We start from the raw sequence: 25,142 nt of genomic DNA, 5'->3' as shown, positions 1-25,142 counted from the left end.
TATTACGTTTACTTATGGTCAGCTCTGTGTTTTGTTATGGATGTGTTGTACACAAACCCAGTTGCCAACAGTTTTTGAACACTCCAAAAAGTCCACCATCAGTGAAAAAATCCTATTTTAGTGCAAAAAAAAAAAAATCAATATTATTGTTGGAATATTGTTGTTGTTTTAGAATAAGAGTAAAAGCAGCCTATTTTGTGCATGTTAATGCACTCAGTGTTAAGGGTTAGTGTGTTACTTTCAGCCTTATGGATAATTGTGGGTGCTCACATATTGAAACATATTAGGTGAGCAGTGAGGGACTCGTAGCCCCAATTTAAGGACAATCCAGGAGGATAGTAATCAGAAAGATATAGCGGTTGGGTATAACTACTTAAATTTACTCAAGTACTTAAGTACAAACTTGGTGTACTTTTACTCAGAGTATTTTAATGAAATACATATGAATATAAAATACAGCTGAAACAATTACTTGATCAATAAGGAAATTATTTGTCAACCATTTTTCATTCAAAAACATTTCATGGTTCCAGCTTCATAATTATGAGGTTTTGCAGCTTATTATCTAGTAATTATTGTTATTAATTTGTAAATATTATAATTTAAATATTTCTGCATCAGTACTTTTAGTTTTATTACTTAAAAACATTTTTGTACCTTCATACTTTAACTGAGGTAACATTTTCAAAGCAGGCCTTTAAACTAAAAAAAAGAGTATTTTTAGATTGATTATTTATGCTTTTGCTTACTTGCAGTTAAATATGGACCCTTTTGTTCATAACTGTTCAGCTGTTGGACTGTGACCTTTGAGACTTTTGCTGACTAAGATGGGGCTAATTGCTAAGGTTGCACCAGTCCAGTGTTATAAAGACCCTGCCAGTTATTTATTTAGGTTAACATTCTACAAGTCAATCTAACATCTTTTGCAGTCAAAGTTATTACATATTACTGCTGAACTCATTTTTCATCCCATTGTTTTTCACATTCTTTTTGCACGCTGAAAACAGTGAGAATGCATGAGAAATTGAGCTCACCTTTTCATGCAGTGTGATGACATTTTTGGGGACTTTTCTGGCTTGAGTAATTTAAGTTATTACCACAGGTAAAATGTTGATGCTGTTAACAGTGTCTGTCAGTTGCTGTGATGAGTGGAGGTTTATGCAGCAGTTTGTGTCTCCTGGGTCCCTGTATAGAGTGCAAGTTTTGCAATAAAGGAGCTCTATTTTGCTGAAACACTGCAACTAAAGTTACACATTAACCTCACCGCTCTTCCCTAAAGCTATTTCGCACTTTAGAATAGATTTTACACCAGTGGGATCCTCAAAACTTTGGAACAGATTTACATTCAGGGATTAGATTTAAATGGGTTGAGCTGGATGGCGATAGGAAGAGTGACTCTCATGAGACCACACTGCCACCAGTGAGAACCACTCAATCTGTCACCAAGCCCACTTTGTATTATCTTTCGTGTAATCAAAAACCATGGAACCACGCCAAGCGCTCTGCACCATAAGTGTAAATGAATTAATGGCAGTCATTTACCAATATGTTTTCCAAAATCAAAACCGGGGTAATTTTTACAATGCATCCCCTCTGACAGTAGTTAAGGATCTTTGGGTGTCATTTCATCGACTGCTTTCACATCATAGAAATATTCCAGGGTATTTCTATTATTTGGGATATGGGAAAAGGAAATTAGAGAATGTTTTTACGTACTGTTCAATAATATAGTTATAGCTCGCGGTTACACAGAGTTGGTGAGAGATCCCTATAAAACCCACCTCAGTTGAGACTAAGACTGGTATATTTAAAACACATTCACAGTAATATTCTATAGCTTACCTGTAGTGATATATGACTCTGTGACTTAAACATTTTTATGTTTCTCTTTTGGGTTGAAGCATTTATAAGATGGCTCCACGAGAAAGCAGGCTCTGTAGTGGGAAGGCAAAGAGTATATTAATACTCTATTTTTATTCTACAGATGGCTCGCTGCTCTCTCCGGCTGTTTTTAGATGTGGATAATTACCTATTTAGATGTTCACATATCTAGCTGAAATCTTTTATACCGTTAAACCTGACTAAGGACACTGAACATCACATGATGCGCTTGCATTATATATTGTAATCATCCGCAGATTATTTCAGTGCTTTAACTTTTGATATCTTACACTTAATACACTTATGGGTGACTGTTTCAAACTAACAAACATCTGTCAGGTTGGGAATGATGTATATGTATAATGTAGAAAGCTGCTACTATTGCGGGAAATGTGTTCTGTCGTCAGTGCTGCTGCTTTATAACTAAAGTTGAGGAATTTGGCGGACAACTCGCAGCTGCATTTTTCCTGTGTGGCCCTCTATCATATGCTACCTCCCTAAACTGGCACTCATTTATGAGTGGTGATGGTGATGAGGACGGCACATTCATAAGCTTTACCGCCCACATTTAAACCACCAGTGTGTGGATCTCTTATGCTCAAACTTGTTACTCCAGTCTTCAGGCTACATCATCAAATGTATTTATTCATTTTGTTAACATAAAACATGTGCAATGATTCTACAAATGCAGTTTTAAGTGATTCAGCACAGAAACTGCACTTGGTCTTGGTTGGCTGTCAGAAACACCAGCCTAAATTCAATATTTTAGGTAAGATAAAACCCAAACCTGCCTGAGTTGACCAGTAACGTTTCTGGCAGTGAACACATGGTTTCTTTTTAAACCGTGTAGCATCACCAGATTTTTCAGTTCCAGGTGCGTTATCTGGGAGGTTTTGTCCCTCCCTGAAGCATAAATCTACCTTTAGTCTGTTGCAAGAATCTCATCTGTGATGAAGCTCAACCTCAAATCGAAGTGCCGCTGAGTGTTTCAAAGTGTGGCGCAGCAGGAGAGGGGGCATAATTTAGTATATTTTGGGTGTAGTGAGTCATAGTTTGTGGGTCTAGCGTGAGTCACTGCACTGTCTGTCAGCACAAACATTTACTCTGGAAACTAGGACAGGTCATGTATCATCATTGTGTTGATATAACAAGTTTGGAACTTAAAGTAAATCACTTTTTTTTTAGCATTGATTAAGCTCTTAAGCTTTATTAGTAATGTTGTAATAGTTCTTTCAGTTCATTGGTCATGTAGGTTAATGACACAAGAGTGAGTGAAAGCAAAATAATCCTCTTTATTTGTCATTATACTTGACTCACCGCTTTTATGCAACTCTGTCTCTTTCAGTCACACATTGTTCTTTTTCTACAATTATCACCTTTTTCTTTCATTTTCTCTTCCCACACACGAACATTTGTGTACTCATACATATAGTCACGCACACTGGGTTTGATGACAGCGTAGAGGTGAGATCACACCTATTCTTTGGCCCAACCCATGTTGGAAAAGTTTACAGAATGTAATTGCATATTTGCATTTGTTTTGCTTTGCTTTTGGTTTGAGATTTTAGTGGACAGACATTCAAAACAAATATGTCAGTCCATCCACCAACTTCAATCAGGCATGATGGACTTGTCATAAGCTCACCCACTGTAGTCTATATCCTGGACAAGTATATTAGAAACTTTGTATGGAAACAGCATCAAACAGGACTGCAAGGCCCTGTAAAGAGTGCTTTGTTTAGCTGAAGATACTGTAGGCGCTGCTCTACCCTGCCGAAACTAAGTTCACACCAGGTGCTGCAAAATAAGGCCAGGAGAATCATTAAAGATCCAAACCGTCCGGATAACTCCCTTTTCTCCCTCTTGAGATCGGGAAGAACGTGCCAGTCACCTCCACAGATCAAGCATCACTGCCACCGACTGCCACTTCACCAATAAACATATATTACATTTCCTATTCTTTTAAAATTATTTTAACTCACAACTTGAAGGAATTGGTTGGATTACATTCACTGGAATTGGACTTTTTTATTTTTAAATGTGTCAGACAAAATTAATGAATTAAATTTATCTTTGATTATGTTCAGGAGGTAGTCTTTTTAATTTGTGTCACACTAGTTTGGTAGCATTTGTCCCACCAAACCACAGAAAAATAGATAAAACCATGCTTATCATGAACATGGACATAGTTTGTGGCTCTACCTGAAATAGGAGTTTAATGAGATAATTCCTTTATACCGTCAAGACAAAGTCATTTTCTTAAACTCCCCGTTTCCAACATTGGCTCGTTGTGCTAGCTCCAGGTCAGAAACAGTGTTTCGTCAACCTCTATTCCTGGCTTCTGCTATCAGTCTCACTACCACCGCTATCAGGTAGTATCCGAGATAGATGAAGACATGTCTCCTGTGTGTGTCTGTCTGAGGCAAGCCTCCAGAAATGGAGCAAGGCTATGAAGCCAGTTTGATGAAATGGCCAAATTTTAGAATTGCAGCTTTCTGGGCCCATCTTGTAATGCCATGGCGCACAAAGGACCGTTTCCCAGAGACTTACATTGTTTTAAAGATGACTGTAAGTCAGCCGATAATTTTTTTTGGAGGTCCATCAACTTTCCAGTATGAACACGTAGTCCCTCTTTACATCATGTCCAAAAAGTAGTAAAATTCACAAACTTGACAGAGCGGTTGGATGATGGGGTTAAAGGAAATGCTAGTGCTCTTGCTGTATTCGCCCCAAGAAGATCCAGATAATTTATATCCATAAGTCAAACTTCTTTTTTTTTTTAACTTCATGCACCACTTAGCAACTTTCATAGCAATAAACAGAGCCCTGCCTCTAATGCTGTATCCAGTTCTCTTTATACAGCCGTGGTCTGGGGAGGCACGAAGAAGCCGAGAGGGTGAAACAGAAAAAGCTTTGAAGAGGAAGACAGAGACTGAGAGAGGTGCAGACTCGTATACAGACAGAAAGAGAAAATGATAGAGCGGTCCGGTCATGCCTGGCTGTTTGAGGAACAGATTACAAATCAGGCATGCTAATGGGCCCCCTAAAATACCCAGTGTGATGAAGGAAGTGGGCTAGAAGGTCTCTGTTTGTCAGCACAAGGTTAAAACCCACACCAAAGACTGATTAATCTCCTACGTGATCAATTGCACCTCAGGGAGTTGGAAGGGCATTTTAAGATAACCCTTATAAAGCTGTAATTCACTGCTAAAATGAATCTATATTACTGCCTTCCACATTTCCCTGAACTGTTTTAGATTAAAAAAAATAAATAGATAGAAAAACCTGGCACATTTTCATTCAAGATTTTCATGTGTGGGTCTGGAACAGCTCAGATACAGCTGTCAATGACTCATCAATGTGAAGATAGCGGAGGCAGTAACCTTCCTGCCTCTCTGCCGTTTGTGGATTTGCATTTCCCCTGTTGCAGATAGTATACTGAAGATAAAACTCTCTATCTCAGACGGGCTCAGCATATTGTCTTGCAATGTTGCTCATATAATAGCAAGAACAAAAATGTGAAATCCCACCGTGTCATTTTTCTTCAGATCTGACATGCTTGCCTCTTCCCCCCGCAGCTCTGGTTTCCCCAGTCTCAGAGGCTATGTGGAAACTACTCGTTAATTTTTAGCTGAGATTTGAATTGTCTGTGCATAACACAAAAGCAAGTTCTTGATACTGTATATTTACAGCCATAAAATGATTAAACAAAAGAAGAATAGTCTTTTCTATTTTCTGTTTTATGACTGTGTATTATTTCAATGACCAGGCTCCACAGAGAAATCCCTTGATGGTCATTACTCCAGGGCATAGCCAACCCATTCTGTTCACTGGCTTTGAGGGGGATTTCTCACTTACACTGGGGTTTTGCGGGAAGACTTTCTCTTTTTCCCCTCTCCCCCGTTTTGTTTACTCCTCATTTTGCTGGTTCTGCAGAGCAGCTGTTGGAAAAGTTGCTGAGTTCACTTGCTTTCATTGTTTGGGTAATTTGTACTAATGGCTATTTGAGCAGCCTGTGATGCCAGCAGCTTCCTGGGATGAGACATGTTGAGCCATATGGCCGCAGCACCCTCCCCGTCACTGTCAGACCTGTGTTGTGTCCGCTGTGTGCGTGTACGTGTGTGTGTGTGTGTGTGCGTGTACATGTGTGCGTGTGTGTGTGTGTGTGTGCGTGCATAAGGGATTGGCTGTTTTCCCCAAAATGTTTCACCCATCTGTTGTCTTCACTTTAAAGGCATTGCTTTGCCTTGTGGTGTGCCTATTGATTTATCATGCTTACATGATAGCATGAGACTGTATTTCAGCATGTCAAGACATTCGAGACAACCGTGTTAATCCATTTTCATTGTTAATTAAAGATCACTGAGCTATACTCAACACTGTTTGGGGGAAACCATTTTAACTGAATAGTTGTCAGTATCGGAATTGTAGAAGAAACAAACATTGGACATGCATAAGAAAGAAATACAACAGATTTTCAAGTTTTAGCCATTTATTTATACTATAATCCTCATGACCTCTCAGATTTTTAACTATTTATCTTAATTTGTCAAACATTCGACTTAGTTATTGGACTCAACAATAGGCCATACTGTCATTTCCCTTTCTTTGTCTTCCTTAAGACCTGTTTGCATGGTGCCTATGTAACCAAGAAACATACATAAAAATAGTAGAGAAAGTCTACTATATCTGTGATTTTCAAAGTAGATGTTCTGTGCTGATCCCTCTACATATTTTGTTGAGTTCCCCTAATAACTTCATGCAGACTAAACACTAGTTTGTAGCGATATATAGTGTATATAAAAAGCAATTTGTACAAAAACAGTTTGTTTTTGTTTTCTTGTAAAATGCATTTGCACTCTCTGCTAAATAGCTTAAAATTAGTGTTTTGACTGTAGCCATCTTCTGTACTGTTTTTTCTTCATCTCTTACAAATGTTTTTTATTTATTTACTTATTTATTTTGAATACAGACTGGACCTTATTCTTTAATGGAGAAAGCTCCACACTGAATTCCTCTTTCTGATGCTTTCAATCTATTTGCTAGTGGTGTAAAAAAAGAATTGCAAGGGGATGCTACAGGTCTTAGACTGTGGCTTTTGTAATTCTTGAACAACTTTTTTGACTGTATGTTTGCATTTGTTATGCATTTTTGTCCTTGAGAAGGCTCTCTTATTTGGTGAATAGGACAATGAGTGAACAGTAAAGCCTTCACTGATTGATGTTGCAGGACTTTTATTTGCACATCTTTTCTTTCCTCAACAGTTTCTTGAAACACAAGTCTTCTCTTGGCAATCGTGTTCAACCACCTGTTCCAGTGGTGCCTAGCTGAAACTTTTTGTACAAAACTTTAATCTTGATTTGCTTGGAAAATGCGCAGTTTTATTATTTCTCCATGAATACGCAATATTATAAAACTAGGTCAGGAAATCCTTAGGCCAGCATTAATTACTGTGCAAGTGCAATGAAGTAGTTTTAAAGATTGATGGGAGGTGAGAAAGGAGTTGAATTGCCATTGGCCAGGAAGTCAGTGAGTGGTGCAACACAACTGGGTTTGAGTGGTATTTGTAAGCCCGACGGCAGTGACAGATGGTAAAATGCACTGCTTGCTTTGGACAGAGATGGAGGAGAGTGAGAGTGAGGTAAGAAAGGAGAGAGAGGATGGTATGAAGGGAAGGAAGGAAGGAGAGAGGGAGGGGTTGTCGGTCTCATCGCTACGTCACCTTGTACACTAATATAGCTCCGATGTTGCTGACCGCTGTCGGGGAAGACTCTCGTTCGGCGCTCCGTACTGTACCCTGCAGCTGCTCAGGACTCAAACAAATCTGTAGCCTGTGGAAAATGTATTAAGTCCATTTTATATGTTTATATTTGGAACTGCAGAATTTCATAAAGCTTAATTACAGACTTTTATTGTGTCACAGGACGGCACAGCAGCCGCTAGTGAAAAAGAAATTTACTGTCTACACCCGGGCAGCAGCTATAAATAACAATTTCAGAGCAGCAGGAAAAAATGGCTGGTCAGGCTCAGTTGTCAAAGCCAACACAATCCCTCCCCCACTCCTCATATTACTTCACCTCTGAGTCTTGTGACGCTTCCTGTGCTAAACCCCCACCTGGCAAATATTTCTGTAATCCCTAAACAACATTAACATGCTGAAGAAATTCTTTACCTGAGGAATCTCCATGCTCCTGCAATTCTCCCTCCCCGGTAGTTCCCTCTCCCCAATCTTTCTCACTGACTGCAGGATTAAGGGACGTTCTTTTGTCAAACCTGTGGCTACTGTGACAGGAGCTATAGCTGCCATAAGTTTAGACTTTCCCTTCACCCTGTGCGGTCGCCATCCTTCTCTCTGCCGGCTGCGACTTTGACAAGCCAGATGGATCTCTGATGTCACTCTGTCCAAAGTCCAAGAAAGCTGTTCAGCGGCACAGTCACCTGGCCCCCCGGCTCTCAGCACCCAGTTTGACACTCAATGTCAGCGGATCCCAGGTAACTGCAGGGCTTTTCTTAGCTCTTGTCAGCACTCTCGCATCAAAAGTGACCACAGAACATCTGATAGGCCAGAAAAGAGGGACAAGTGTTGATAATCTGTCAGAAACAGTGGTGTTGGAATTTATGGTTTACATTTGAAAGCATTGCTGGTTTACTTTTAGAAAAGTGCATGGCAAGCACATTATTTAGTCCAGGTTAGAAAACAATAAATTGTGTGTTTTACACTGTTATAAAACTTTCCTTTTGAGTCTTGTTTCTTTTAAATTTTTAGAGGTTTGTCATCAAGCTCCCAGTGATGTTTTACTTATGACCAAATGCTCCAAACAGTTGTCACTCCAAAGTCCTAACGTTGGTGCGATGTCAGCAGGGCGCTAATGACTAATTGCACATTTCCTGCTCAGGGACATATTTTTTTGGAATGCTTTTAGTTTCACAGTTGGGAGGCAGCTGTCAAGTCAGGGGGCTCCTTTGACCTGTATGTTTCTCTGTGACCCCAATATCCCGTGATACGCTGCCCTAATGGTTGAAACAAGATCACCTACAGCTACCATGTGTGTGTGTGAGAGAGAAGTGCAGAAAAATGTTTCTCCCACACAGCCTCTCAGGGTTTAGTTGCATGTCTCTGGGACTAATATGTGTTTGTGTGTGACTCAGTCAGTGACTTAATGTCAGGCATGTGAACTTACTGGTTTATTTGACAGTTGGAGGCCAAGCCTGGGTACATGCGATTTCAGTTACCTCACAAGCCTCAGTTTATCTTTTGATATGGCTTCATAAAACCCCATGACTGATGCGGAGCATAAATCTGACCATTTTACAAGCATCATCAAAGAAACATGGTATGAATCAAAGTGATGCTTTCCTCATGGTGGTCATGAGGGGGCCAGACCCTTCGTCTCTGTGGCCAATATACTTCACCCATTGCTAGGGGCGCCATAAATCAGGAACCACCCCCACTTGCAACTGTGCCAAATGCGGAGCAAGCTGACCCTGCTTCCTCACCCATACCTCGCCCCATGAAACCATCTCATGGCATGATGGTGGCTATGTATTGACTATGCAGTCCGCGGCTACATGTCTGATTTGTTGAAAAGTTAAATTAAGGCTCTGGAATGTCAGTAACTGTTTATGCCATATTGGGAAGAGTAACGGTTGCATGGTCTCCTCTCGGTTTGTGTCCTTAGGTCCGTGTGCATTTGTTTGCATGTCTCTCTCTCACATTTTGCAACTTGTGTGCATATTTTTCTTCTGCAGCGAGCACTGTTTATATGTGTGTGTGTGTGTGTGTGTGTGTGTGTGTGTGTGTGTAAGGAAATGTAAGAAAATAATATCCTAAGCACTTTCATACTGTTTCAAAAGTGACGTACCAAAGTAAGATTACATCATGAATCAGAGTATGAAAATCACAGCCTGTAAATGTGAGCATTGTGACTCCCATTCCCGCAGGCTGGATACGCTGACTGCTGACTGCTGATCAAAATAAGTAGAGTGCCCTCATATGGCAGGCTGATAAATTCCTGTCACACCTCCAGGGGCCCCTTATGGCAATATGTGGCACCACCTAGTGGGCCACAGAAAAACTGTTCTGTGAGATGCCTGTGCCTTGAGTGTTTGTGTTTTTTTACCCTTCTTATAATCATGACCTCTGTCCTATCCTACCACACAGTGGCAGAAAATACATTAAAAGTAAATATTTAAAAAAATAAGTGCAGATGTTGTAGCTTTGTAGAGTGGAGGAAGAGTTGAAAGGGTTTAAGTAAAAACCAGTGACTTCTCTGCATCTGATTTCTGGCTTTCAGTTCTCTGTTTCCAGCTGCAGTTTTGGATCAAAAACTCCTTGACCCGGCGTCCACCAACACCTACTTACATTTACAGTTGCTTATCATTTCAACTCCAAAAGCTTAAAAAAAAACTGTTCGCAAGTTCAACCAAAAAACCTAACAGCACAAACTAAAAGATATCACAAGGCAAGGTAAAGCATTTTTCTGTCTGTAGCACATTTCACACCCAAAGGCAACCCAAAGTGCTTTATAGATTGCACAGGTAAAATCACAAGAAACAAATATTATAAAGAACAGGATAAATCAATGGAAAGACAAACAGACAAAAGCACAGAGAAAAACAATAAAACTGCACTGTGCAGTAGCATATAGTATTATTTACTGCACTTCTCTGTTGGATCTCAGCTCCAGTGAGATACTGCTCTCAATTTCAGAAATGTACTCTTAAAAATATATCATGGCATACATAATGATGTAGTAATTAGAATCATGCATTGTTCAGAAAAGGTCATGCATCTGAGTTGTTTTAACATCAGTATTAGTATTGAACAGACAGTGAGGATATGCCTGTGGGTAGGGCTGTGCAATTAGTCAAATTTTGATTTCAATTTCAGTTTTGCATCCCGACAATTACAAAAACAATGTAATCGAGAAAAAAAATATATTTTCCACATTCCGTTTTGCAGGTGTACCCTTATTTTGTCTTGTGCCCTGAATGCCACCTGCATGCACATTTTTGCCCCCCTTCCCTCAGCCTAAGCTCAACACTTGCAGCCAATATTACCAGCGAGGCGAGTTTTATCTGCGTGAGGAAAGATGTTTAGTGAGCAAATTAGGCAGAACAAATTCCGTTGTGTGGGAACACTTTGGATACGAGGCATCCGACATGGAGCAAAGAAGAATAAAATGCAAGATCTGCTACGTGGTTGTGTCTGCACCACATGGCAACATGTGAAATCTTTTTAATCATCTTAAGGTTAAACACAAAGTGGCCTATGACCAAATAATAAAAAATAAAAGAAGAAAAGGACAAACCCATCGACATCCACTGCAACACAGTCATCAGTTAAGGACACAAAGGCAGCTCAGTAGTGATTAAATTAAGAGATTAAAAGAAGCTCAATGGGAAAAGTATTAAAGGAAATTAAAGTTCAACTGTTTATAGAAGTTTTTATGTTCAATAATGCAACATGGTGACAAAGTCAATGAGTAATCGTGGTAAATAATCGTGATTTCAATATTGACCAAAATAATTGTGATTTTGATTTTTGCCATAATCGATCAGCCCTACCTGTGGGTATTTAAAAATACCTTAGTGAGAGCCTATCTGTATGGCAGCATAAAACCTGATTGTTGTTATCGATGTAACCCTTCCCCTCTTTCAGTGTTTAAATTGGGCAAATCAATAATATTATTAATACATTCAAAATATGCAGGTGGTATCCCCTTTGATTATCATACAGTACGTATTGTACCGGCTCAGTATAAAAAGCGGCTTGTCCTCTCTTTGCCGTCTGGGCGTGATGCTAACAGATGGAGTGACTGTAAATCTGTCAGCATGATACGTCACTTGGAGTTGAATGCTTGTGTGATTAGGTAAAGCGCTCATTTACAGCTGCTAAAAATCTACAGATGGAGTTCTGCAGAAGAAGGCAGAAACAAAATAATTTACAGAGCAGATTAATTTGTCAGCTTACATGTATTTTGGCTGCAACAGACAGTGACAAACTATATTTAGTATTTAGATGTTGTTTTCCCAACAGAAGTAAATGTCTTAAAACGAATTTTAAAAAAATCAAGAAACAGATAATGAAAGGAAAAAAGTATTTTAAAAGTTTTTTTTTAATTTTATTGTCATCTTTACACTTGAGAAGTGATACAACATAAGAGTGAAATTCTAAAAGCACCTTTCTAAAATGATCTAAAAAAAAGAGAGAAAGGGAAATGAATTAGAAATTTAACAAGTTAATTTTTTTTAAGGTAGTTTTTATTATATTTAATTGGAAATGTTTTGCTGAAAATCTATTTAACAACATAAGAAGTAGGAAATCCTTTCAATGTAAAAAAAAAAAGAAGAAAAAAAGACATGATTTATTTAATGTGCTGAAATTATTCAGGCAATGAATTTATTTGGGCAATGGATGAAAGGACGAGAATGATGCAAAAATAAGGTTTAGGAGGGCATCTCTTCTGGTTGCAGTGTGTTTTATTCTTGCCGTGCTCTTGGCAGCATCCTAATAAGAAAGCTGAAATTAGGGATGTATTATTCACAATGAATTTAATGTTTCTTTTGATTCTTTCTTAATGTGAATCATATGATATTTTAAATATTTTCCCTGTTTAAGTATACATAGTCCTTTGAACATAAGAATAATTTATAATGTGTTGTTAACTCATTCATATTGAAGAGTCAAAAGTTGGCTTTGTGTTTGCACTAATTGTAATTATTTATTCTAAAATTATGCTTAAAACTACATTATTTGTTTGAGGGTATTTGCATAATTTGTGGTATATAACACAATACATTTTTTTTATTTTGTTAAAAGTTCAAAAGAAGAATAACTAATACATTTAACGGAGGGCAGCTTCTTAATAAAAAAATTACAAGCACAGCGACATCTGACCCGCTCATATGTATTTGATAGCGATATCTAACATAGCTTGTCAGTAAAATAGATTCAAACCATTCATGTTTTACAAGTTCATACATTTTACATGAACTTTTTTCTGTAGTTGTTTGAACGTATGAAGTGCATTGCCAGAATATCTTAATGAATTTGTGCCAGTCATCTTTAAAGTGTTACATTTTTCCCTTAGCAATAGCAAATAGCATTTTTAACAAATTACAGAAGGGGCCAAAATTTCCACAGAGATACAAAATCCTCATCTTGAAGCCTTTTGTTATTAAGCTGCTCTGTGTCTGTTGATCACCAGGCAAAATGAGGAAAAAGTGAAAATCTCTGCCAGGGAAGAGTTCGCCAAAACCATTTGTGCTCACAAACTAAATGGGCTATATCTGTGAGTGGCATATTGTTTGGTGTTTTTTCCAAAGAATATGCTATTTATACAGTTTTGAGAGGAGATTTAATGCATCACATGTTACGAGAAAAGATAAATGTAGCAATCGGTCAGTAGAAATCAGACATTTTACTGTTTTCTTCTACTTTGCACTTGACTTTACATGAAGCGTCACGTAGGTCTCACAGCAGCCGCCGTAGAAGCAGCAGCTTCAGTTTTGCACAGCATTACCCCCCAAGGCCTCCTGTATAAATACTTTCCTGTGTTTTGGTCTACCCCCTTCCTCACACACACATGCTGACCACTTGTGACTTCTCATCACATTGCATCTCCCCTGCCTGTTCAGTGGTCAGTAACACAGGGAAGCACCGTCAATCACATAGAGTGAAGACCACTAGCTGTGATGTTATGCTAATGTACATGTGCTAGCATTAGTCGTCATGTTAGAGGGTCGAGACATACGTCAGTCTCAGCTGCTGGGCAGAGGTCAGGCTGCAGAGAGGCAGTGCACAGTTTAGTGTCAGAGGTGTAACTTGGACCTCCGCTGCCTGTCTTTTCAAGGTTGGTGTGTTTCTGCGAAACAAAATAGCTTTTTAGTATTGTAGCGTGTTGTATGCGGTGGTAAGTCTTGTCAGCTGTACTGTGTCCGGTATTCGCGTAGAGGCAGGATTTACAGCCTTCTAAGGAGCTGCGGTGTGTTTGGACATTGTGAAAACATTTTGTTGGACGCTTTTTTGGACTCAGCGGAGGGCTACAGGGTCGCTGGACTGAACTTGAATCCTTCCTCTAATTTGTTGCTTCCTCCAATGAGGCTCTGTGGACTGATTGGGCCCATGTGGCGTTTTGTTATGACTACGGAGCTGTGTTTGATCTTTGTGAAAGTGCGTGTGTGGGTTTTTTTAACGCTGCAAGGGCACTGTGATTTAGACCAGTGGTGCTCAGCCTCTTTCGTGTCAAGGACCACTAGATTTGAACACATCCAGTCACGGACCCCCATTTGATAAGATTTTGCTTCAAAGACCTCTATTTGAAAACATTTTGGTTGTTAGATAGGCTTAAGACCAGAATTTCATAGTTGTCAACCATAGCTGTGGTGATAACAGTGGAGGAAGTGAAACTTTTAATCAGAATAGTGACTCTTACTCACATTTGGCTCACTTCTACTGCAAATTATATAGTGACATTTTTTTAAGTGACCCCCTGGGGTCCTTGGACCCCTGGCTGAGAACCACTGACTGAGTCTTTCAAAGTGCAGTTTTCTTAAGGAGTCATAACTTACATTGCTTTTTTCAGGCCACTGGGCATACATTTGTCAAAATGTTGACCTTTCACGTTAGTTAAACTATTTTGCAATGTTTATGCATATTTATTTGGAAGTTGACTGTTTTGATGTTTCCTAAAAGCTTTCAATACGTGATAGAAAACCATCGTTTATCAATATCTATTGATGTTGATGTCAGCTGTTTATCATTTGCATTTAGACTGAATCAAATCCTAGATGATTCCTTTTTTGCAAACTTAATGACGCAGCAGTGGGTTACGTCTGTACTAAATGTTAATTGTTGCAAGTAAAGGTTCATATTTAGTTGTTAGCTTTAGTCTGTTAATTGTCGGTATTTGACGACCTGGGAATGAGACTCAGTTATCACCTGTCTTTCTCCAAGGTTACATACAGCATCTTTAATTGTCTTGTGAAAAATGTTAATACTTACAAGATGTAAACATTCTTTACTGAAACTGTCTAGTTTCATCAATAAGTTTTATATCACAAGTATTTTGTTGTTTAAATTCGAGCATTAATGAAGAAGGCACTATCACATTTTCTTGTCAGGTATTGTGCCCAAGGCTTGGTGCTGGATGAAGAAGCTTAGGCTCAGAAAGGAACACACAGGAGTTAAAAGTCATTTTAATTATCACTGCATTTTCTTGATGATATATGATCATTTGCTTAAACTGAAAATTGAATTCGAGGTGTTTTCACATCACACAGCTAATTTTCGAGTTCCAATGCAGAAGCGTATACATTATCACTTAAAAGCAGTGTAAACATTTTAACATCTCACTGTTTCTGTGGTACAGTTGTAGATACTTGTTGAAGTCTGGACAGGCAGAATTAGCAAAAACAGAAGTGGCACAGCAGAACCAGAGTGGGTAAAATAATCTAAGACAAATCAGAAAGAATAGAATTTAATTCTGGTCAAATGGGCACGTGTACATTGGTTGTTTGAAACTTAGAAAGATATATCTAAAGATAATTTGACTTGACTTTATACCTACATTGTTTCTCTCTCTCAGCCTCACTAGCTGCAGGTTAAAGCATTGTGAGCCGTGAATTTACTCTGAGCACTGCAGATGAATTACAAATGACAGTTTACACATTCACTAGAATATTGAATGTTTTTTTTTTTTTTTAGATTTAACCCCTTCTTTATGCTTTGACTACTTCATAACTTTTAAATGGTGCAACAAAAAAGAAATACCTTGAGGTGTGTAAATTTAGGATTTTAAATGACCACATGAAGCTATTCTTGAGACTGAGCTAATAAGCTCTGCTATGACATGGCTTTGACTGTGAGAGGCTGTTTTCGCCTGTCAAAGGTTCAGCACGGCAACAGTAACATTTAAAGAACAGGGGGATCATATTTGAAAATTAGAAGACAGAGACATCAAAACATAACAGGGCAACTAAAAAAAGACTCTGCACATTACTCTGGTAATTCTTCATAAAGTTGTGAGATATTTGCAAGAGTTTTCTCTTTGTGATGCAGCAGTACAAGTGTGCGTGCAGAGTTGAAAATAATGGAAACCTGCACACAAATAGACCTAGATCCAGTCTCTGATTTACTGAATTGGATATTTTCCACTAAGAGTTTCTAAAAACAAATATGTTTTTGTGTGCACCTTTTCGTGTATTTTAAATGAAGTGTCTGTGAAATGTTTCTTTTCCTCAAAACTGACTTTAGCACAAATCACAGATTTCATTCTTCAAAATTCACTTTTCTCTGTTTCTGAACGCTTAATGGCATCCATGGTCCCCCAGCATACAATAACTCAGCAGATATTCTTAAAGATAAGCCGTCTGGGTTGTTCAACAATTGACATGTCAGTAATGACATTTTTGTGTTCCTAATTGAAATGTATGGTAAAAGAGTAGACGACATATACTAAGTGATATGTGGCTACTCTTTTCTGTGCAGAGACTAAATTTTGATTTAGCAGATTTTTAGTCTGTTTGAAGAAGAGTCAGTTTTGGCCAATTTTCAGTTCACTTTATCAATTTGTCATTTACCACAAAGACAACAAATATATGTTATTCATTCATAGTTATACATAATTCATTTTTTGTGTTACTTACTATAAACATTAGAGGTTCTACATATATTATTTTCTAAGTCTCTCTGGTGCTCTCTGATGACAGATATTCTAACAGCGCATTTTAACTGCCATTCTTTATTTTATAATAAATGGATATAGTTAATATAGTGAGATGTATACAACAAAACGTTAATATGTTACTTCAAGGTCTGTAGTAGGGACATGTCCAGCTGGTGTGGCCATGCAGTCTGTTGCAAAATAAGCTCAATAAGTCACAGTTAGACACAGTGGTACCAACTTTATTCATGATTTCATTAGCAAGGCCCTCCGTCTCGCCATCCACTTTGACACTCGTATTCCCTGTCTTCATCACAAGATTGGTCTGAAGTGTCGAGCACTCTGTGCCAGTAGCCCAAGAGTCCATATTAGTCTATTAAGGACACCGTGTGTCAGGATGGCAGAGGGTAACTCTAGTATTTATAGCTTTGAGTCATAAGCTGGAATGGTGTAAGTGTATCTCTCCATCACCATGCTTGCTCACTTAAGAGTGTGTACAATCGCCAGTGAAACTTGGGACCGTCAATTGTCCGAAGTGTGTCAATTACCATAAATACACGTGTAAGACCTTGGATTGTGCTATGCAGCCTGTCGCTCAAGTTGCCCAAACTCTGAATATGTGGCTTTGTTGTTCAGCCTCTGAGGTTGCCACTTGGATTTGAATAAAGGTGTGTTTTGTAATTTTGTTATTGTGTGTATCGCAATTACATAAAACATAAACCGTGCAAGACACACATTGTTTTTTAAGTTGATAAATCGAATTTGGCGGCAGTTTTGCTTTGGGCTAGTTTTTAGTCTAAAACAGCATTGGAAAGTCTAATAATATTGGCTAATAATAACCATATTGCTTTAAAAAGTAATTGTATTTTCATTTTTCTTATTTTTGTCCAGCAAAAATCCGATTATTCATGTTATTTGAAGTTGAGTGTGTCAGACATTTGCCAGGTCTTGGAAATCAGGTAGTGAGCAGCCTGTATTTCCTGTTCCTGTCAGAGATGATCAGATACATATGGTGGTAAGCCATAATGTGTGTTGTGGATATGGAATCCATTATCAGTTATTTTAAAATGAATGTAGGATTTTGGTTCCATTAAGGTTTTAGAATTGCTCTTATATGCTGTTATTATTTGCAAAACATTACACCACATTGTAAAGCTGAGTGATAGAATTTACTTAAACTGAACAACCTTAAAACCCACGAATACATACAATACCTTAATATTATGTCTCAAGTCAGTTACGGCCTTTAGGTTTTGCACTCATCAAAACCTACATTATTTCCTTGGGTTTTCATTTTCAATCTCAGGGGTGTGATTTCAGGACCAAAATGTCCACAGTAGGACCGTTAATAGCTCAGTATAGCTTAAAGTATGAGTGATGGTTGTGATATGATGACTTTATGATGTGGCAACGTAATCACAACATCTACATAAGCCAGTATGAAGACAGACCTGGAGGTGATAATCCTCCACAAGATTCAGTTGCATAAATTCATATTTCAAAATGTCTCTTGAACTTTTTAATATTTGAACCACAACCTGTGTCATAATCCATCTCTACGCTTGTGCAGTACAAACTTTTAAGAAGAATCTATGCAAACACGATCACATATAACCATATTTCTGTGCATCCGTGTCTCTGTGGTGCAAAACTTCATGGCTAACAAATCTTGCTCTAGAACCACTTGGGATTTCACCACGTCTAATCTGACTGGTCTGTCACCTTTTAGCAGTGTTGGTAGGAGCAGTTTGCAGATAGGCCAGTGTGGTGCTTAACATAGATAATGTGATGAATAGTTGAGTAGACTAAGTTTAGACAGCATGTGAGAGCATTTATCAGAAAAGAACAGGCCAGTCACACAGGGTCACCGCACCGGTGGGTGATGTGGTTCTAAGTGGTTCTATTAGCGGCTAGTGCTGTAGGAAGCTGGTGTACATACCAGTATAGCGGGAGGAAAATAAGCGCTTGAGCAGCTAACTTCTTGATATTTGAGCCATGCTCTAAACAGCTGTTGCTCTTTTACTTCAAATACTCCCTTTATTCAAGAAACGTTAATTATGCTCTACCATGTGGTCTGTAGCCGATGTGCTGTGACCTCTCTTTAGGTGAAATCCATGATTTTCCATATGTTGTTTGCAATTCATTGGAATTATGTTTGAGCCACAGAAGATGGCAGAACTTCTAGATTTGATCAGTGTCATGTGCTAACAGCTGCCTCGCTGACTGAATGAAAATGTCCTCGACTTTTCTGGGTATCCTTTTTGAAGATATGTTTGTTATAGTGATAACATTGCACACTAAAGGTAGGAAGAGCTGTTTTATATTTCTTCAACATTTAAGTTATTTACCACTAACTAACATTCGCATTGCCTCAAATGTGATAGCTCTGGTTTGAACAGACTATAGAGAACCAGAAAGATAGCAAGAGCAACAAGACTGAGTAGATTAGCAGATTCAGCGAGTCTGTTCATTGTAAATAGTGACACAACCTAGTTGGTCCAAGGAGGCTACTGTCAACTTAATTCTATAGTCTCAAAGGAATATTTCAAAATACAAAAGGATCATTTTTATATCAATGACTTACCGGTGTTAAGATGAATTTGTAAAGAAACATTTTTCTTGCATGCCTTCAAGGTGTATGAAGAATCCAAAAACAGTGGAAATTATAGATATAGTTTTGATGATGTTTCTCCAATTCATCAAGAATTCTCTCTGTTTTGGATTTGTACACTGTTATCCAACAAACAGGCTGAGGGAGACTGATGGAGACTACAAAAAACAAACAGAATTAAAATATATAAAATATTTATTCTGCAAGCATGGCAAGTTTTAGTAATGAACATTCACTCTACTTAGCAGCTAATATACATAACCATCTTTCCTTGCTACTTTCGACAGCCATACAACTAAAGAAAACATTTGCTTAACAAAAACAAACACATTGTTAGGTTAGGGAACAACACCAGCTGTGTAATCCCTCTTGGCGCTGATTATTTCCTTCAATTTGTCCTAAACACAGCAGCACTGACAACAAGCTGATGACTGTGTCCAACTGCCTGTCCATCTGGTGGTTGATCACTTGAAAGATTTGCCTTGTTAACAGATGCTAACTTTGTGGAAGCTGAAACTTTCTGACTATAAGCCAATATCTCTTTGTAATGCCAGTGATGTTTTTTTTCTGTAGTTCTATGACTAATGAAAGTAGCTATAGTAAGGCAGCTGCTGATGGTTGCTAGCTAGCATAGTCTTATAGGAATGCCTAATGTTTTTCAACTTTTTAAAGTGGTCATAATTTTTCAGTTTTGCAACAGTATACAGTATCTGCATAAAGCATAAACACTCACCCCAGCCAAAACATCATGACATTAGCAGTCAGTAATGGTATTGGAAAGGTGTGATGAAAACAGTGTGAACTTAACTGAAGCAGAACACTGTTTTCTTTGTTTGATATTTGGATAAAATGTTTCCTCTTTTAAAGGAAACATTTGAGATTTACATATTATTCACAATTATGACCATGTATTGCTCCTCTGTGCCAGGTTTATCACCTAGTAATTGAAAACTAAAGCCCAGTCCCAATCACCCTCCACTACTTCTCTTTGTAGACATTATGAAGTCTGTTTATCTATTTCATGCTTAAAATGACACTAACTCTTTTTCTGCAATTAAACCACCCATACTTCCATACCTTATTCAAACATCAGTTATCTTGAAAAACAAAATGTCTTAAACATGAATTTCTAGGGATGCCCCAATCTGATCTCAAACATCAGATCGGGGTCAGGATTGGGAATATTTAGTTTATGATGTGATCTGATCCTTTGTTTTGTGTCAGCTGTCACACAGGTGTTTGATTTTTGTGCATAGCAACATAGAGCACACCCTAAGTCATCTATCCGCTACTCAGCTGTCTTCATTAGTCCCGTCTGTTAAGCTCCGTTTGTGTAAGAGCAGTGGCTGAGCCCCGCCCGCCACAAAAGACCACACACCTTAACCAAAAACACAATGACACTCAGCTATAGTGTACGTTGTTTCTCCGCCCTGCTCTGAGGAGAAACAGACAACGGTGCTGAGTACAACCTCACTCACTATTCGCCCCTTCATCTGCCCAAAAGATGTAGAGGTGAGGAAAAATAGCTCAAGGGGAATACAGTTCATTCAGGTAACTCAGGCTGTACCGAAGAAACAAACAGACGCACTCCCAAGACAGGTCAAAAAGATTAAAGGGACGGTTCTTCTTTTTCTTCGTTATTTGGGGAAATAAATAAATGATAATAATGATAATAACAGGCAAAGGCTATACACTGGATTGATTTTAATAACTTCTAGGACTACTTAAAGAGTGCACTGTGTAGCTGTACTATCTAGGATATTGAGTATTGGAATTTAGATTTGCTATAGGCAGATACTTAATATTAAATGATTCAGACTGGGATCATGGGCAAAAAAACCTGATAAGGACATCCCTACTAATTTCTGAGTTCCAAAATAAACATGCATCACTTCTTATACCATAATACCTCTGTTCTTGCTGGCATAATCTCTGCATTCATGTTCTTCCAGTTAACATTGGCTGGATTCATGCATCTGCATGGGGTATATCAAACTTGAGTTGCAAGAGTTGTGAGACTTGATTTTCCCTTTAAGATTCCTGAGTTTTTTGTTGTTTTTTTCCTCCATAGCATCAGTGTGGTGCCTTTGGACAGTGGCGATAAGAAGAGCCATCAGATAGGGGGCCAGCTACCAGGTGGTGTGCAGGTGGGGCCTCAGCCACAGAACCAGCAGCTCCTTCTGACCCCAGCCAGCCTCCAGCTCGCTCAGCTCCAGGCCCAGCTCACCCTCCAACGCCTGAAACTGGCTCAGGGGGGAAACACAGCCTCTGCCGCCACTGTTCTCAATCAGGTTCTTTCCAATGTCGCCATGTCCCAACCCCTGTTCAATCATCTCCGGACTTCAACAATGGTTGGGAACCCTCAGGGTTCCTTCCCCACAGGGGTGCTGGGTTTTTCCTCTTCAAATTCAGCCTTGGGGGCTTTGGTGGGCACAGGATTCAACCAAAACCCAGGGAATGTGAGACTGAACCATCCCGGTGGAGGGGGGACAGTGGGCCAACAAGCTGCGGAGTACGGTCAAAAATCAACTTACCCTTCTGATACTGACAGGCGTGTTCAGTACAACTTAGCTGGGGGGACATCTGAGGCATCAGCCACTGCTGGTGATGGACAGTACACAGTGATTAACACTCAGGCAAAAAACATGAACAATGTTGGTTTTCAGAGAGATTTCTTTGGACATGATATGCTGGGGCAACAAGCTGGGTTTACTGTCAGCGAGCAGAACATGAATGTTTATAACTCCAAGGAGCAATGGAAAGGTCCTGCTAACATGAGTCACACTGGAAAGGTTGATATGGCTTCTAATGCTGCTAATGTGTGGACAGCAGCTGGGCAGCCAATTCGGTCCAGAACTGAACTGTATAACCCCGAAGAGCCGACCCCTGACCCCAAGTTCAATCCCAGTGGTGGGGTTTCCTCTTTTGCTTCGAGTGGCACGCAGGGATTTGGGGGTTACCAGCCCCTGCATGCAAGTGAGGAAACCCTATCTTCAGGTACCAGGACTCTTCAGCCTTACCAAGTCAATGATTACCACGCTGTCACGCCCACTCAACTGCCACACCAGTGTAGCATCTGTGACAAGAAGGTCTATAACCTCAAGGTGAGTAAAGTCAAAATGTGAATTCTAATATGTAAATCTGAGGATCTGCTTGTTTTGTAAACGTAACAGTAGCTATAGACGACTGAAAACTAAATGGAATGATTCACCTGCAAGTTTTTTCAGCTCACACCTTCATTTTAAATAAAAAAATGGAAAATTGAACAAGCAGGCAATACAAACCCGATATAGTTCTATTGTAAATAAAATAAGATGTCATGTAATGCTATTAAGCTTTCCCAACCTCGCATATGTGTTATATGAGAGGGACAGAAATACGTATTTTTCCTCTTACCTGTGCTATAGAGTGCCCTGGGGATGACTTTTTTTCTGTAGGCCAGCCATAAAGCTAATGTTGTCCAGGTTCCCTCTTCAAGAAGCCTATGGGATTTTTCCACTGGATTTTGGATCATTGGAGAAAATAAGCTCTGTGGTAAACAAATACTTATAATACTTAAGTGTTTTGTTTAGCAAGATAATTTTCACAAATGAACCCCACTGTCAGGGTTTCTGAAGCCTTAACACAATTGCCAGGAGTAAGAAGCTATTAATAGGCTAGAACAAATTACACTATGATCGCTTCACCACCGATACAAGGCTGTAAAGCTGTGTTCGGGGCGGCTTGGCGTGATGCCTTTCTGTGGTCTCATTTAGCTACTTGTAAGCAATCGCCTTTTTTAAGACACATAAAAGCTTTAAATTTCACAAGTGGGGTAATTACTGACATACTTTTTTCCATAGAACAAAACATGGAAGTCTTTTCAGCTTGTGTTAACCACAGACCCTATTTAAGGCTTCTAACCAAAAAACACATTCAAAAAACCCACTGACTTTGTGAGGGGGGAACCGAAAGTGCGGAAATGCTAATGGATTTCCAGGTTTTAGAACCCATTACTGGGGTTCTCTATTTATTAGTGTAGATAGTTTTGGTATGAGGTGCTGAGTGCTGGAGAAATCAACAGGAGAGATGTCTGTCTTCTCTCCAGTATAATGAAACAAGACGGCGTTTGGATTGTGCTGCTCAAAGCGGCAAAAAAAAAGAGCAGGTGGAGCTCTCCATAACTTCTTCTTTGCTTCCGCAGCAGTTTGTCACTCATTGGGTGGATAATTGATCTGTTGATCTGTTCACAGTTGATCAGATCACATCAATGGATGACAGCAGCAGCTGTTTGTTAATGAAAGTGAAGTTTTAGACCCAGCAGAATGAACGGTTAAGTTTCACTTGCGATGCGCCTGATATTCTGCCGTGCCATCCTGCTCCAAGTGAGTTATTAATAACAACCATATATTTATATCCCAAAAGTGCTCCTAATGAACATTCCAGCTTAAAAAATCTGTTTGTGCTGGCAGATGTGTTTGTTGTGGCGACCCGCCACAATTAAATGAATGTGTTGGAAACCCTGAGCTCCTACGTGAAACTGCTTACAACAAGGTCTGTGGATCATCTTGAGTGACTGGGTCATGATTTCTGGAAAGAGACATTGCTTTTGAATTTATCAAAAGTATTTGTTGGCGCTTTGAGCACCACAAGCCAAGTGCATTCAGTTCTGTTATATTGAGAAAAGTCAGACATCACCACAGCTGATATTTTCATCACTCTGCAGCTCACACTAAAACTATATAAAAAATAAATAGCACTACAGGCGAGAGGAAAAATATGTATATTTGATTTTCGGGTTAACAGTCCCTTAATGTCCTCACTTTGGATAAGAAAATAGGTATTTTGGCTTAAAAGTAGCTGATAGCTAAATGTTTTGATCTGAGGTGCAGCCACTTACGAAGTAATCCAAGATGTTGTCTCTTTAATTGCTCCCAGCCATGAGCTTATTCAAGGGGTATGTAAGGCCGATCATTGCAGGGCGAGCGGTGAGATCCCAATGTGTCCAAACTGTCTGAGACTATGTTTGGATGATGTTTGTGTATGTGTGTGTTTTTAGGACTGGGACCAGCACGTGAAGGGAAAACTACACCTGCAGAACCGAACCTTGTACACAAACGAAAGGTGAGTTACTCACAACTCTAAAATAAATTGGACAAAGTTGAAAGTAGGTTGTCCGTTTATTACTGATTGACATTTCAAGATGATCACAAAGCTGGTGGCTTCACACTGTTTGTTATTATTACTGTTTTGTTGTTATAATAATCAGTAAAAACGTTTGCTTATTTATTATTCTTGACTATGGTTTGTCAGTTTGCCCTCTCACTTACAAACTGCGTTATATGAATTTGTTTTTCAGATTCAGCATTTTATTGCTCAGTTCAGATAACAGAGTGTTGAAAGCAATTTATTTGGCTTTTCCTCGCTCTGTATACAGCTGTCTCAGTGTTTCTATGAATATGAGCTCTGTCACAAGATATGAGTGAGCAAGGCAGGGGAGAGGCAGCTAAAATCAGCCTTCTCTGATTGTTGCAGCTCCGCAGTGGTATCAGCTGGAGCTGTTCACTACGCTGTCGGTAGGCCTTCTGATGGAAGTCTGAACCCCGGAGGAACTAACTCCATGGTCTACTCTGCTGCAAGTCAAGGTAGGATAACACGTTTGTCACCTCAAGTGCCTCTGTGTGCTCTGTGTGCTCTGTGTGCTCTGTGTGCTCTGTGTGCGTGTTAGAGCAACGTTTTTCGGATCACTGCAATATGTGAACAGAGTGATAGATGGGGGTCAGGGAGTATTTTTAGAGTTAAGTGAGGGCGCGAGGCAATATCTTTTTTAATTTGACACAGTGTATTTTGATACATTAATGTGTGCTGTTTGAATATCCAGAATTTGGCGCACCACAACACTAAGGTGAATTTTCAGTTGTTTCTGACGTTTGGTGAACAAATTAAGAAACCAAACCCACAAAGCTGATGACACGGAAACAGAATAAGTACCTGTTCTCTAACAC

The 25,142-nt window shown here is 39.1% G+C and overlaps 1 protein-coding gene across 5 annotated transcripts in view; it reads left to right on the top strand.

Moving 5' to 3' along the window:
- rbm20 (RNA binding motif protein 20) overlaps positions 1-25,142 on the top strand; it is a 69,775-nt gene that overhangs the window by 24,085 nt on the left and 20,548 nt on the right. For 2 of the 5 annotated variants that reach the window (XM_088075686.1, XM_042485903.2), the window contains 3 exons: positions 21,230-22,262; positions 24,197-24,261; positions 24,673-24,782. In XM_088075686.1, the coding sequence (XP_087931812.1) occupies positions 21,230-22,262; positions 24,197-24,261; positions 24,673-24,782 (1,208 nt within the window). Of the gene's footprint in view, positions 1-8,341; positions 8,374-13,583; positions 13,737-18,431; positions 18,851-21,229; positions 22,263-24,196; positions 24,262-24,672; positions 24,783-25,142 lie in introns of those variants that run through there. The other 3 variants (XM_042485904.2, XM_088075688.1, XM_088075687.1) reach the window with 3 other exon arrangements.

Source organism: Plectropomus leopardus, chromosome 3 (genome assembly GCF_026936395.1).
Source record: "Plectropomus leopardus strain MGB_pleo_1.0 chromosome 3, ASM2693639v1, whole genome shotgun sequence".
NCBI classification, from domain to species: Eukaryota; Metazoa; Chordata; class Actinopteri; order Perciformes; family Serranidae; genus Plectropomus; species Plectropomus leopardus.
The sequence above is the reverse complement of the archived record's forward strand: the minus strand, read 5'-3'. Positions and strand labels throughout refer to the sequence as shown.